Raw genomic sequence first — 15787 nt, 5'->3', positions numbered from 1 at the left:
GGAGAGAAGTCTTCCGAAGTAAGAGTGATTTCAGGTGTGCCGCAGGGGAGCGTCATAGGACCGTTGCTATTCACAATATACATAAATGACCTTGTGGATGACATCGGAAGTTCACTGAGGCTTTTTGCATATGATGCTGTGGTGTATCGAGAGGTTGTAACAATGGAGCCGGCCGAAGTGGCCGTGCGGTTAAAGGCGCTGCAGTCTGGAACCGCAAGACCGCTACGGTCGCAGGTTCGAATCCTGCCTCGGGCATGGATGTTTGTGATGTCCTTAGGTTTAACTAGTTCTAAGTTCTAGGGGACTAATGACCTCAGAAGTTGAGTCCCATAGTGCTCAGAGCCATTTTTTTTGTAACAATGGAAAATTGTACTGAAATGCAGGAGGATCTGCAGCGAATTGACGCATGGTGCAGGGAATGGCAATTCAATCTCAATGTAGACAAGTGTAATGTGCTGCGAATACATAGAAAGATAGATCCCTTATCATTTAGCTACAAAGTAGCAGGTCAGCAACTGGAAGCAGTTAATTCCATAAATTATCTGGGAGTACGCATTAGGAATGATTTAAAATGAAATGATCCTCGGTAAAGCAGATGCCAGACTGAGATTCATTGGAAGAATCCTAAGGAAATGCAATCCGAAAACAAAGGAAGTAGGTTACAGTACGCTTGTTCGCCCACTGCTTGAATACTGCTCAGCAGTGTGGGATCCGTACCAGATAGGGTTGATAGAAGATATAGAGAAGATCCAACGGAGAGCAGCGCGCTTCGTTACAGGATCATTTAGTAATCGCGAAAGCGTTACGGAGATGATAGATAAACTCCAGTGGAAGACGCTGCAGGAGAGACGCTCAGTAGCTCGGTACGGGCTTCTGTTAAAGTTTCGAGAACATACCTTCACCGAGTTGTCAAGCAGTATGTTGCTCCCTCCTACGTATATCTCGCGAAGAGACCATGAGGATAAAATCAGAGAGATTAGAGCCCACACAGAAGCATACCGACAATCCTTCTTTCCACGAACAATACGAGACTGGAATAGAAGGGAGAACCGATAGAAGTACTCAGGGTACACTCCGCCACACACCGTCAGGTGGCTTGCGGAGTATGGATGTAGCTGTAGATGTAGATGAACCTCAGGACATCACACACATCCATGGCCGAGGCAGGATTCGAACCTGCGACCGTAGCAGTCGCACGGTTCCGGTCTGAAGCGCCTAGAACTGCTCTTCCACTGCGGCCGGCTATTCCGCTATAGTTCGAATCAAGTCATCACCGCTACTATTCGTCCTGGCACATCCTGAGAACATCATGCGCTTCATACCGAGTGCTGGTGTCAGTTATCTTCCCTTTGCGCTGTTTCCACAGTGTAGCAGTGCTATTGTTAGCTACCGAGCATCACGTTCACTTCCTCTTTGAAGGTATCTTTTGTAGATCTGCGGTGCAGTATGTGACTGACAATCACATCAAAACAGTGCAGCTTCTCTAACACGTATGATGTCGTACGAACTACTACCTATTAGTCTGTCTCTGCTTCAACTGGGGGCCATTAATCGAGGCGCTGTATACCATTCGTTTAGGTGTTTCCGTTTCTCCACAGTCAAAACTATCGTTGCTTATCCTACCAAGTCTATGGGTAAGAACTTTGTCCCGTCAGCAAGAGGGTATACATCTTCGAAGGGATTAGGTGACTCAATTTCACACGTTCCCAAAGGTTTCGGAGAATGCTGTATACCCTTCTTCTTGTGTTAGTAACGCTCCCTATTCGTTGCCACTCATCAGTCATTCACGTTTCTTACCAGTAACCACTTAATTCCTTACTTTTTCCAAATTACCTCTTTAGAAACATTAATTGGCACCCGTTCTCCTGATTTGTTGGTCGATTGGATACATTCCAAGTAACACTAGTAGTCCTTCTACCGATGTTGTCCATTGTGCACCGGCCACTGTAGCCGAGCGGTTCTAGGCGCATCAGTCTGGAACCGCGCTGCTGCTACGGTCGCAGGTTCGAATCCTGCCTCGGGCATGGATGTATGTGATGTCCTTAGGTTAGTTAGGTTTAAGTAGTTCTAAGTCGAGGGGACTGGTGACCTCAGACGTTAAGTCCCATAGTGCTTAGAACCATTTGAACCGTTTATGTCATCATGAAAAAGTTGTGAATGAAATTCTGTGGTAACGTACCATCTGTGTTGCGGTAGTGGCTATTTTATGCATGAATTTACACCTTTTTTTCACAGACTTCAGAAATGTAAGCATTGTATGTCCTATCTTCATTCAGATATATCGCCAAAGATCGGTTTACCACATTGCTGCTAATCGAAACGGCAGCTAGTTTTTGGTAACTTTGTCATCAGTTACATAGAAATTCTTGTTCGCGACAGTCCTTTGTTTTGTTCGTGCCTTTACTTCTACATGAACAGAGATGTGTTTTACTTTTGCTCTATCTGACAAGCGCTCTCCGCCTACTCGTCAGTACTGATTTTGTCCAAATTTGTGATATATGCAGAGCTTGGCCAAAAACGAGAGTGACAAAATTGAGGAGAGGCATAAGACATTTATATGAATGCATGGCGTCGTTTCTTTGGGACATGTCCGAAAGAGCAGACACCACACAGAATCCGCAGCTGTAAAACATACGTAACTTGGAGGGGATCACTGCTGTCAGCTGCAGAGGGACATTACGCGGAATCAGCGGCGACGAGCGAAAATATACAGGGTGGTCCATTGATCGTGACCGGGCCAAATACCTCACGAAATAAGCATCAAACGAAAAAACTACAAACAACGAAACTCGTCTAGCTTGAAGGGCGAACCCAGTTGGCGCCATGCTTGGCCCGCTAGATGGCGCTGGCATAGGTCAAACGGATATCACTTGCGTTTTTTAAAATAGGAACCCCCATATTTTATTACATATTCGTGTAGGCCGTAAAGAAATATGAATGTTTTAGTTGGACCACTTTTTTCGCTTTGTGATAGATGGCGCTGTAATAGTCACAAACATATAAGTACGTGGTAACATTCCACCAGTGCGGACGGTATTTGCTTCGTTATACATTACCCGTGTTAAAATGGACCGTTTACCAATTGTGGAAAAGGTCGATATCGTGTTGATGTATGGTTATTGTGATCAAAATGCCCAACGGGCGTGTGCTATGTATGCTCCTCGGTATCCCGGACGACATCATCCAAGTGTCCGGAACGTTGGCCGGATAGTTACGATAGTTAAGGAAACAGGAAGTGTTCAGCCACATGTGAAACGTCAACCACGACCTGCAACAAATGGTGATGCTAATCCGCACATCAGTACCAGACAAATTGTGCGAGAATCGGGAATCTCAAAAACGTCGGCGTTGAGAATGCTACATCAACATCGATTGCACCCGTACCATATTTCTATGCACCAGGAATTGCATGGCGACGAATTTGAACGTCGTGTACAGTTCTGCCACTGGTCACAATAGAAATTATGGGACGATGATAGATTTTTTGTACGCGTTCTATTTAGCGACAAAGCGTCATTCACCAACAGTGGTAACGTAAACCGGCATAATATTCACTATCGGGCAACGGAAAATCCACGATGACTGCGACAAGTGGAACATCAGCGACCTTGGCGAGTTAATGTATGGTGCGGCATTATGGGAAGAAGGATAATTGGCCCCCATTTTATCGATGGCAATCTAAATGGTTCAATGTATGCTGATTTCCTACGTAATGTTCTACCGATGTTACTACAAGATGTTTCACTGCATGACACAATGGCGATTTACTTCCAACATGATGGATGTCGGGCACATAGCTCGCGTGCGGTTGAAGCGGTATTGAATAGCATATTTCATGATAGTTGGATTGGTCGTCGAAGCACCAAAGCATGGCCCGCACGTCCACCGGATCTGAGGTCCCCGGATTTCTTTCTGTGGGGAAAGTTGAAGGATATTTGATATCGTGATCCACCGACGGCGGTCGTAGTGGCCGAGGGGTTCTAGGCGCTACAGTCTGGAACCGCGACACAGCTACGGTCGCAGGTTCGAATCTTGCCTCGGGCATGGATGTGTGTGATGTCCTTAGCTTACAAGGGGAGGCCGCCAATTGTGAAATTCAGATTCGATTCATACTGCGCATAATAAAAGCTCATGGCCAGAGGTGTAATGTGGCAAAGCACCAAGATGCACTTCTCAGCCATTGTCGAGAAAATCGATATTTAAAAGAAACCGTTGCGATGAAATACTCTCTACGATTAATAATTTTCCAGAGCGTCCTGGCGCAGCGGTAAGCGCTCGGGTTCGTAATCCGAAGGTCGCCGGTTCGAATCTCGCGCCATGCAAACTTTTTTAGTATTTGTTTTTTGCAATTTTTATATATATATATATATATATATATATATATATATAAAATTCTGGGCAATCAGTTGCAACAATTATGCATATAATAAGTTGTTCAAAGTCGTTTGTCGTGGAAAAACTGGCGACTTCGAACATCATTATGTTTTCCGCACGCAAACAAAGTTGTATTTCACAAATGTTATTAATTGTCTTCGTAATGTTAACCACGTATAGTAAACGGAAAACGAAGAAACGATATTCCGAAACGAATACGTATAGCGTAAGTCAAACGTTCGAATTAGAATAGAAACCCCATGAACACAAATTTGCTGTGGCAGGTATGAAATATAAACTCCGTTACTCGCTCGTTACACTTGAAGGACAGATGTTGAATGGGCCGAAACGAGCCGCCGCTTAACAGCGTAGTTGCCTGCTAACTTCGAAAGAAGGTACATGCGGTCCCTAGCGCAACTTATAACATCGTCGAAAATCAGTGCGGACGGGAGAGCTTTGGTACACCCTGTTAAACAAACGGAAAGATGGAGGCGGTAGGTACAATTGGAGAGCAATCCGCCTTCACCAACATGCATAAGCAATTCATATATATATATTTGAATTACAAAAAACTAATAATAAAAAAAAAAGTTGCATGGCGCGGGATTCGATCCGGCGACCTTCAGATTACGAACCCGAGCGCTTACCGCTGCGCCAGGACGCTCTGGAAAATTATTAATTGTAGAGAGTATTTCACCGCAACGGTTTCTTTTAACTGTCGATTTTCTCGACAACGGCTGAGAAGTGCATCTTGGTGCCTTCCCACATTACACCTCTGGCCATGAGCTTTTATTATGCGCAGTATGAATCGAATCTGAATTTCACAATTGGCGGCCTCCCCTTGTTAGTTAGGTTTGAGTAGTTCTAAGTTCTAGAGGACTGTTGACCTCAGAAGTTAAGTCCCATAGTGCTCAGAGCCATTTGATCCACCGACAACGCCTGACAACATGCGTCAGCGCATTGTCAATGCACGTGCGAACATTACGGAAGGCGAACTACTCGATGTTGATAGGAATGTCGTTACACGTATTGCCAAATGCATTGTGTTGACGGACATCATTTTGAGCCTTTATTGCATTAATGTGGTATTTACAGGCAATCACGCAGTAACAGCATGAGTTCTCAGAAATGATAAATTCACAAAGTACATGTATCACATTGGAACAACCGGAATAAAATGTTCGACCGTATCTACGTTCTGTATTTTAATTTTAGAAACCTACCTGTTACCAACTGATCGTCTAAAATTCTGAGCCATATGTTTGTGACTATTACAGGGCGATCTGTCACAAAGCGAAAAAAGTGGTCCAACAAAAACATTCATATTTCTTTACGTACTACACGAATAAGTAATAAAAAATTTGGGTTCCTATTTAGTAAAAAAATCAAAACCGCAGTTGATATCCGTTTGTCCTATGGTAGTGCCATCTAGCGGGCCAACCATAGCGCCATCTGGTTTCCCCCTTCAAGCTAGACAAGTTTCGTTCTGTGTAGTTTTTTAGTTTGACGCTTATTTCTTGAGATATTTGGCCCGGTCACGATCAATGGACCACCCTGTATACTGCACCAGGATTAGAACCGGGGATCTCCTGCTTATTAGGAGACAGCGTTATAGCCACTGCGCGGACTATTTCGGCACGCCTCACAGCCGACCCACATCCCCACCGAACGCCAGCTATCCGTAGGCCCTGTCCATTTTACTCATTGTTCGCTAATCTGAGATTCCCACAGGAGGTCTGAAAGAACAGACATCACTCATTCATATAATTGATATGCCTAGCTGGGCAATGGATCCACTTTCTTCAGTGGGCGAACAGTGAGTAAAATGGACAGGGCCTACGGATAGGTGGCGCTCGGTGGGGATGTGGGTCGGCCGTGCGGCGTGGCGAAATAGTCCGCGCAGTGGCTATAAGGCTGTCTCCTGGATGGCACAGTGGTTACCGCACCTACCTAGTTATCAGGAGATCCTGGGTTCGAATCCAGGTCTGGTACACCTTTTCGCTCGTCGCCGCTGATTCCGCGTATAATGTCGCGCTGCAGCTGATAGCAGTGATCCCCTTCAATTTACGTATAATGAGGCATTTCTGTTAGCGCAGTTTCCGGCGGCGGCTGGCACAGCGCAAACAGTACAGAACGGTAATCCGAGGGTCGTGGGGTTGACTCTCTATTTTATTTGCAGTTTTTGCATTACTTTCACCGGAAATAGACCGAAATAATACTCAGTGTATTGTATTTATTAATATTTTCATAAAAGACAAGAAAAGGAAAGACAAAGGGAAATTAAAGATTACAAGTAAATGTGCAGGGAGCGATTGTAAGGCGTTCACGAGAACTTCGTATACGAAGTTAGATACTTTTATTATTTTACAGTTGACGAATTACGCGTGCTGGTGTGAAATTCACCATCGCGGAAGCGTTACGGAGATGACTGATAAACTCCAGTGGAAGACTCTGCAAGAGAGACGCTCAGTAGCTCGTTACGGGCTTTTGTTGAAGTTTCGAGAACATACCTTCACGGAGTCATGCAGTATATTGCTCCCTCCTACGTATATGTCGCGAAGAGACCATGAGGATAAAATCAGAGAGATTAGAGCCCATACAGAGGCATACCGACAATCTTTCTTTCCACGAACAGTACGAGACTGGAATAGAAGGGAGAACCGATAGAGGTACTCATGGTACACTCTGCCACACACCGTCAGGTGGCTTGGGGAGTATGGGTGTAGATGTAGATGTAGATAAAAAGAGGGAAAGCAGTAAGTTTCTCGGCATCTTGTGCACGTTATAATCGCCGCATTTTTACTATTACAAGGTTGTTCTGAAGTTCCTGTAGAAAAACAGACTCGATTAACACTTACAAAACCAAGTGTCGTCGCACAGTTTGTCAGTAAAGTCTGCCAAATATTGGCGAGGATATCTGGTGATGTGAAATGGACTGTATCTTGATGCAGTTTTCTCGGTATGTCATTTATTTTTCTCTCTCTACGAAATAAGAGCAGTTTTGAAGCTTTTTGGGCAAATTCTTTGTCCGACGATACAAATAAACACCGCAGCGATGCATTAGGTACCGAGTGCTGCTCCCAGGTCAAAATGAAACTAGCGGAGTCAGAAGCCTAGTGCACTTTAATCACAAACTCTTGTTAGAAAGTTATTTGCAGAGTCCTCGTGGCCGTAATAGTATATTATCCTTTGCCTTTCTTTTTCATGTGTTTTATGAAAATATTAATAAATGCAGTATACTGAGCATCATTTCGGTTTGTTTGCAGTGTAAATTACGTCAAGATTGAAAATGAAAAAAAGTATGTTTATTGCCTCACCCGATCCGTGCCAAAAATGCTATTTTTTCTTAACGCTCAGTCTCCCATTTCTGTCAATTTTATTTCTGGTCAGCATACACCGTAAATTTGGACGAAATTGGTGATGAGAAGTAGGCGCGGTGCCTTGTGAGCTCTAAAATTTCTATTAACCAATATAAGGACATCACACAAATGATTTATTATCTACTTTTTTATTTGTTGGTATTGAATTTTGACCTGGTGCCTAGGTTCTATAACAGGTCGTGTTAACGTCTTTTATTACAAATTATTAAGTGACCTCACGTGTACCGACGAGGTGGCGCAGTGGCTAGCACACAGGAATGGCATTCGGGAGGACGACGGTTCAATCTCACGTCCGGCCATCCTGATTTAGGTTTTCCGGGATTTCCCTAAATCGCTCCAGGCAAATGCCGGGATGGTTCCTTTGAAAGGGCACGGCCGACCTCCTTTCCCGTCCTTACCTAATCCGATGAGACCGATGACCTCGCTGTCTGGTCTCCTCCGCCAAACAATCCAACCACCTCACATGTATCCTGCTGCACAAAGTAAGAATACTGTCTAGCTATGTTATGTTAATGTGTTAGTAAATTGCAACTAGAACTTTAAATTGCAATTACGATCGCGCAGGTCAGCCGGAGACTCGGCGGCGACGGCGTGGGCGCTCTGGTGGCTGACCCTGCATCTGGCGAGGTGGTCGCTGTGGCGTACGACGACCGCGGCAGGCACCCTCTCAAGCACGCCATCATGATGCTGGTCGAGATGGTCTCCCGCGACCAGGGCGGTGGCTTCTTCGACTGGGAGGTCGACAGATTCCCCTTCGAATCAGCTCATTCAGAAGGCCCAGAAACCAGAGTATGTGACCCAGCTGCTGTTAGTAGCGGAGAAGTCAATACATGCCCATCAGAGGCGCTTTCCAGCTCTGAAGAAGTCTCCTTACTGCTGGACAGCGATGTTGCTCGCTTGGCAGAGTGCTACCGAGATGTTGCCTCGAGTAAAAGTTCCTCTGACCAGAAGTTTGAACGTAACATTTCAAATAGTGCTACACCTATTGTGAGACCAGATGCCGGTAATGGTGTCGGGACGGCAGAATTAGACGAAAAGGCGAAGGGAGATCAGTACTGTTCTGTAATAACAGGCAATGATATTTCATCAGGATGTGCTGATGGAGCGACTGGTTGTGGAGACGTGCCTCGTGCGTTAGCTAGTCTCGTTGGTAACAAGAAAGAGGACTGTTCTACCATTCAATGTGATAGTTTGCCTGGGGAAGCCGTCAGGAGTTCTAGACAGACACTGGGGGAGGCGCCCTCGGAGGCGGACTGTGGGTCCGGCACAAAGCGGCGGCGCACGTCCTCGTCGGCGGCAGGTGATGCTGAGGGCCCGTACCTGTGCACGGGGCTGGACGTGTACGTGACGCGCGAGCCGTGCTGCGCGTGCGCCATGGCGCTGTTGCACAGCCGCGTGCGGCGCGTGTTCTACGGCTGCGGCCATCCGCCGGCAGGGGCGCTGGGGTCGCGCGCCGCCCTGCACACGCTGCCCGGCACCAACCACCGCTTCCAGGTGTTCCGCGGCGTGCTCGAGGACCGCTGCCTGCACGCGCTGCGGGCCACCTAGCGGCACTCACCGGAGGCTTAACGGGGACCATGCTGTGCCTTACCGGATGAGACTACGCCTTGTGCTCACACAGTGGGCTGCTACACATTCCAAGTTTATAATTGTGTATTATGCGTCAGTGTATTGAACTGTGCATTATCTGTCTCAACTGTTTAATAAAGAATATTTTTTTTAAAGAAGCAGGTGTCAATGTGCCGTTGACCCAGAGTAATGTTTACCATCGTACAGGGTGAACCACTGCATGAACCCGAACTCTGTCGACAGTATTTCTGAGATTATTGGGGACTTTTTCTACGTATTTTGGTGTAAGGGACCCGTGTCTCTGGGCATTCGTTAAGTACAGCTGCATTTAGACTTATTTAACATATTTTTTAAAGAAACAGGAGTCAATGTGCCGTTGACCGAGAGTAATCTTTACCATCGTACAGGGTCAACCATTGCATGAACTCGAAATTTATTGACAATATTTCTGAGATTACTGGGAACTTTTTCTACATATTTTGGTGTAAGGGACCCCGTGTCTCCGGGCATTCGTTAAGTACAGCTGTATTTAGACTTGTTCGCACCGCAGCTACAGTAGTTTTAAGCCATTATCGAGTGTTAATGCATAATAAGGGGCCATACATATGAAAATAGCAGCTTATGCAGATGGTGTTTTCCTTTCGTTTTGGTGTACACATTGTTTCGCCTTCTCTTCTAAAGTACAGAGTATTCCGTTTATCTGATGACCGTACGCAAGGCGCAGTAGATGGCGGGCAAATGTTCAGATGCTCGAACAGTCCACGGGTATACTGCCGGTTCATATTGTCCAACGGGCACAATATGTCGGCGATCAGACACGTCGCCATCGTCAGGTGCGCTGACGAACTGAGCTCCTGAGGGCGGCCGGCCGATTTAAATCCCCTCCACCTGCGGCCCGGCAGTATACCCGTGGACTGTTCGAGCAACAAACACGCCGGGAGAAACTGAAGAGTCACAAATGCTCAGATGTTCGTGAAATCGTATGGGACTTAACTGCTAAGGTCATCAGTCCCTAAGCTTGCACACTAGTTAAGCTAAATTACCCTAATGACAAACACACACACACCCATGCCCGAGGGAGGACTCGAACCTCCGCCGGGACCAGCCGCACAGTCTATGACTGCAGCGCCCTAGACCGCTTGGCGAATCCCGCGCACCGATGGCGTGCAGCGAGCACTACATTGCCGGCGAATCAGCTGCCATGTCACTTGTTTACTTCCACAGTACTAAATTTAAAATGTATGCAAATAGATTTTGTACTCACCCATGTCATGCGAAGACATGCTGAAACTGCCTGCCATTGTTTTTGAAACTTTTTGAGACGTTATTCATCACACGATTTTATTCTCTTTGAGAAATTGAAGTAACTGACTCGCGGATATTATCGCTGAGTTCCTGTAATGTGTACGGATTTGTTGTGTACGATTTATCCTTTAGTGTGATGCTTGAGGTTTTTCCGGCGTACTGAATGTTCGATGAGGTTTCGGGATCGCAGCCGGATCATGTTGACTTCTTGCTTCAGTATTTCGGCTGGCAATCGTCTAGCCATCTTCATTTGCGGACACTCACCTGAAGACGGCTGGACGATTGCTAGCCGAAATATTGTCGCAAGAAGTCAACATGATCCATCTGCAATCCCGAAACACTGAATATCCTTTAGTGATCCCCCACAAAAGAAACCGCAAGGTGTTAAATCGGAACTTCGAGCGGCGCAGATATTGTTGCTAATGAACCTCTCATGCAACACATCATGAATTGTGTGCAAAAAAAGCATTGGTCGTTTGAGCGCTTGCCGAATATTCTTGGAAAAAAATGGCGAAGCTTCATTCCCTTTCACTTGGATCGTTAAAACACGGCTTCAAAATGTTTTGCAGGTATCTTTCACTGTTAACTGTGCCGTTAAAAGAATTGGGCCTACTATTCTGTCACCACTAGCTGCGCACCACACTATTATTTCCTGATCGTGAAACGGTTCGTCGTGAAGCAGAATAGGTCTAACAGCGCACCAGTGTCGACGGTTTTGGGAATTGAGACACCCCTGTAAATGGAACCAAGCCTCGTCTGAAAACAGAATGAGGTGAGGATCCATATCGTCGCCATGCACTTATTTCAAAACTCATTCGCAAAGTCTACACCTGTGCACAGGATCACCAGGTTTAAGTTCTTGCATTGCTGCTGCTTTATAGGGCGTTAGTCCAAGTACCTGACCAGCTCTTTGTACAGAAGATCAAAAAATTTGCGTTTGCTGTTGTGAAAGAGGTCTAAGAGGCTTTTTAGGGGAATTTTCCGTGTGACAGGCAATGTTATCGAGATGAGCTTCTGTGAGCACTGTACGCCGTCGTTTACGCTTCTTGTCATGAACACTTTCCGTTTCAAGAAATTTATTCACTGATTTGTGAATTAGATCACGACTCGGAATTCTAACATCTCGAAACAAGTCCATTCAGCTATCTACAGGCAATACGAGCGGTCTCTGTATGTGCGTACGAATCCTAAATAAACACTCGTTGTGGAATGGAATAATTCGGTCTTGCGTTCGCAGATTTCGCTGTTCCATTCGTTTGTTTCGCTGTTCGAAAGTCACTGGCCAAAAACACGCGTAGTGTCCGACCGACCCGCGCCGCTCCAGTGGTCAACCAACGCAGTTCTGCGCGTGCGCTCATGAGATAAAAGGAACACTGTGTTTGGATCAATTTTCTTTCGCACCTATCTTAAAAAGTAATTATTAAAAAATAGTTATTAAAATAATGCTTCCATTCTCACTAATAGAAATAACGTTGTCTTCCATGGCTTCTTTCCCAGTCTCTCTTGAACAATTTTCCATATTGCTCTGATTTTACTCTCTGATTTATCAACATCAGTCAAGATGTGCATACTCCTGGACTTGTACGTATTCGTAATGTGCTGCAGTCGGTCTGGATTGACTGATGGGATACTGGGTAATTGGCAATAACAACAAATATTTAAACTGTCTGAGAACATCAACAAACGAAAAGAGTATCCTATGGCTGATTTATGTCACAGTGACTGACAATAGATGACTATCATTTTACTTTAATACACTTGGTAGGTGTAAATATTGTAACACATTAATGAAGAAATAAGCCTGGAATGAGAGACTCTGTGAAAAACATGCCTCTGAAAATGAAGCCTTCATTTAACACTGTTATGATGTATTGACCAATTTTAAATACACTTTAGCTCGAAGTTAACATTATTGTAATAATTCAGCCACATCCGTACATGTCAGTTACAGGCAACAGTGTTCCTTGTCTGTCCACAGAACTTTCATAGACCACTGAATCAGTTTGACTAGGATATCGAAGCCCTTCGAAACCGTCACCACACCAACTCGTGATGATGACGTAACGATCCATTACAAATAATTACCATGTTTTTTCCGTACATTTCTGAGGTAAAAGAATAATTTCTTTTGAATTTCTGATTTTCTTTTCTTCTGTTACTGTTTTATTCTTCTTCTGAAGAAGAACCATTCTTAAAACTCTTTTCTGATAGTCATTTCGGCAAATAAGACGCTTTTCTGCAACTTTCCAGATAGATATCACCTACTTATCCTAAGCCCAATGTAGGAACATGTATGTTCGATGCGCAGCAGCCCGTGGAACAGGAAAAAATTGAATCCTAAAGAATTTAGCAACCTTGCGTCTGAAGAAAATTGTTATGCGGCTATACGTTTCACCAATCTGTAATTGTTATCGAAGTAACAGTTTATTTACACATTACACATTTAGCGGAAAAATAATACGGAAATTAACATCGGAACAACACAGAAGAGAGACATTCACAAAAAGATAAACAACTGCATTTTAAGTAAGGAACACAACAGAACGAGCACGCGACAACAATATAACAGTCTAATTTTAGCACTGATAATTGACTTACTTCTCAACAATATAAACAGTTAAGGAAAAACTGTAAATAAAACTCTGAATACTACCGATAAACGCAAGCAAATTATACTTTCATTTCTCCAACGTCTTGTGGTGGTACGCCACATAACGTGATAAAAATGATATTGAATAACTTCGCAACAAAACTAACATCGTAACGAAATAAATATTGTCGTAGAAAAATAACAAAGACTGTAATCAGTTAATATGATCTGCGAATGTAATAGCAATCTCTGTTCCTTTTGCAAAAGGTTCGGTCTCTCTTCCCTTCTGTTTTTTCGAAGTGTAAGAAGCCATTTTGGTGACGAGGCACGAAAACGCGTAAGTTTCAATACTTAGCCTAAATATAATCAAATATTACTTAAAAAGTGTCGCTAATGTTTTACTGTAACATATCGTATGCTCATGAAGTGAGTGACTTAAATGCTTTATGCAAGTTTTGTATGGGAAAACTGGCGCAAAGATCAGCGCCATTGTTGTAAATGATAACGATCCAGAGTCGTAATAAATATCTAAGTATTCGATAATTTTGACAAATAAAAGTAAATGTAAATGTAGGAAATTTTTCTTGATTAGCGGTTACTCCTTTGAAACAGTATAAGTAATCAGTTTTTCCAGTATTGAATCATATTTGAGTTGGGTGAATTCAGTAAACTTTTTTCGATCCCTTCTTAAAGAAATTGCGAGAATCTCCTTAGCGATGCAATTTTCTTAAAAGTATTGAAAATAATTAAGATAAGTCAACTGTATTTATAAATACAATCATCAACCTGCAATTTATGTGTCGGTGGTGTCTTTTAATATAAAAAAATCGAACCGCGCAAACTAACTGCGCGACGTACCACAGCTGAGTCCCTGACGTAAATAGTTTTCCAGTTGTCAAGCAGCCAGAATAAAACTAACTCCTACTTTCCGTAACATATAAATACCATTTTTAAAATTTTACCAGCGAACTAATTATTCAAAAAGATTTCGGGCTTGCAGCCGGTCGTCGTTAGCTTCCATCCACGATATTTCGACTGGACAACTGCCAGTCATCCTCATGTGAGCCATCGAAGACTGACGAAGACGCTTTTTTTTTTCTTTTTTTTTATTGATGTTCAATTCCCCCCGAAGGGGGCGGGCTGGCAGCAGCTTACTACGCTGCTCTACAGCCTACAGACTTTTTTTAAAAAAAAGGAAGGTGAAAGAAACAAGAAAAAACAGGTGATAAAATGGTGATTGAAAGTGGAAAATTGCGTAAAAATGCGGAAAGTTAAAACAGAAAGCAAAAGGGGACGGCAATGTTGATAAAATACACAGAAATCGCAGTAGACACACAATTAAAAAACATGGCGACAGTCTGGTTTCTGTTTGCAAGTGATAAAAAGCACACCCAGCGACAGTATGATGGCTGTTCGCTACACTTCCCGAAAGACACAACACGGAGCACGCACTGGAAAAACACACTGGAAAACACTGCACGAAAAAGGCGGCGCTAAGATGGCACTCCCGATCCATGGCAGATGGGGGGGGGGGGGGGGGGACCTGGAGTAGGGGGAAAAACAAGGAGGGAGGAGAGGAAAAAACGAAAAGGGGGGGGGACCAAGGAGGGAGAGGACTAATAAAGGGGGAGACGAAGACGCCCTCCGTTCCGCAATATATAGCGTGCAGCGAGTATTCCGCGCATGCGTCAAAATCATATTGACAGACGAACCACACAGCCCGCCGGCAGCGCCCTCGCTGGTGGAACTGCAGAACTCAGCTGTCTTCGACGTTGTCAATTGCCTCGGCCATCAGAGTACTCTGACGTCTTTGTCTGGAGCAGATCTTAGAGATGACGGGGTCCACGAATTATCTAGCTGGTAGCCATTGTCACGACTCATGAGATTGTCTGTCATGCGAATTTCCACTGATTCTTTTATGACGGAGTCCCAAAAGGATGTTGCTGTGGCCAAAATTGTTGTCTCGTCATACTCCATTGAGTGTCCAGTGGAAATTGCAGAATTGCTAGATTGCAAAAGGCGAGTACAGCGTTGGTGTTCAGTGCAACGTTCTTCCACTGTTCGCAATGTTTGTCCTATATATGACATGCCACACTGACAAGGTATTTTATAAATTCCCGCCTTCCGCAATACCAGATCGTCTTTCACTGATCCCAGCAGGTCGGAAATCTTCGATGGTGGACGGAAAATCACTTTGACTTCGAAACCGTGGAGGATTCTTGCAATTTTGAAGGAAATGTTGCCAACAAAGGGAAGAAAAGCTAAAGATTTAGTAGGCGTGCTCTCTTCTTTCTCCACTCCCTGATTCTTTGGCTTAATTGCAAGTTCCTTGCTAATTTGCCAGGTAGAATATTCATTCTCTTTGAAAACCCTCTTCAGGTGGGCAAGCTCTTCAGGCAAAATATCTGCATCTGACACTACATGTGCTCTGTGTACAAGTGTATTAAGTACACTCATTGTTTGCGATGGGTGATGGCAGCTGGACGAATTTAAATACAAATCAGTACGTGTTGGCTTCCGATAAACTGAATGCCCCAGAGAGCCATCACTCTTCCGTCTAACTAGCACA

General features: G+C 44.3%; 1 protein-coding gene across 1 annotated transcript in view; it reads left to right on the top strand.

Annotated features, from left to right (window-relative positions):
• The window catches only part of LOC124594036 (probable inactive tRNA-specific adenosine deaminase-like protein 3), a 376463-nt gene extending 367033 nt beyond the window's left edge, over nucleotides 1–9430 (top strand). The window contains exon 5 of the mRNA XM_047132386.1: nucleotides 8319–9430. Coding sequence (XP_046988342.1) covers nucleotides 8319–9302 — 984 coding nt within the window. The 3' untranslated portion in view covers nucleotides 9303–9430. The remainder of the gene's footprint in view (nucleotides 1–8318) is intronic.
• The last annotated feature ends 6357 nt before the right edge of the window (nucleotides 9431–15787 follow it).

This window comes from Schistocerca americana, chromosome 2 (genome assembly GCF_021461395.2).
Source record: "Schistocerca americana isolate TAMUIC-IGC-003095 chromosome 2, iqSchAmer2.1, whole genome shotgun sequence".
Classification (NCBI taxonomy): Eukaryota; Metazoa; Arthropoda; class Insecta; order Orthoptera; family Acrididae; genus Schistocerca; species Schistocerca americana.
The sequence above is the reverse complement of the archived record's forward strand: the minus strand, read 5'-3'. Positions and strand labels throughout refer to the sequence as shown.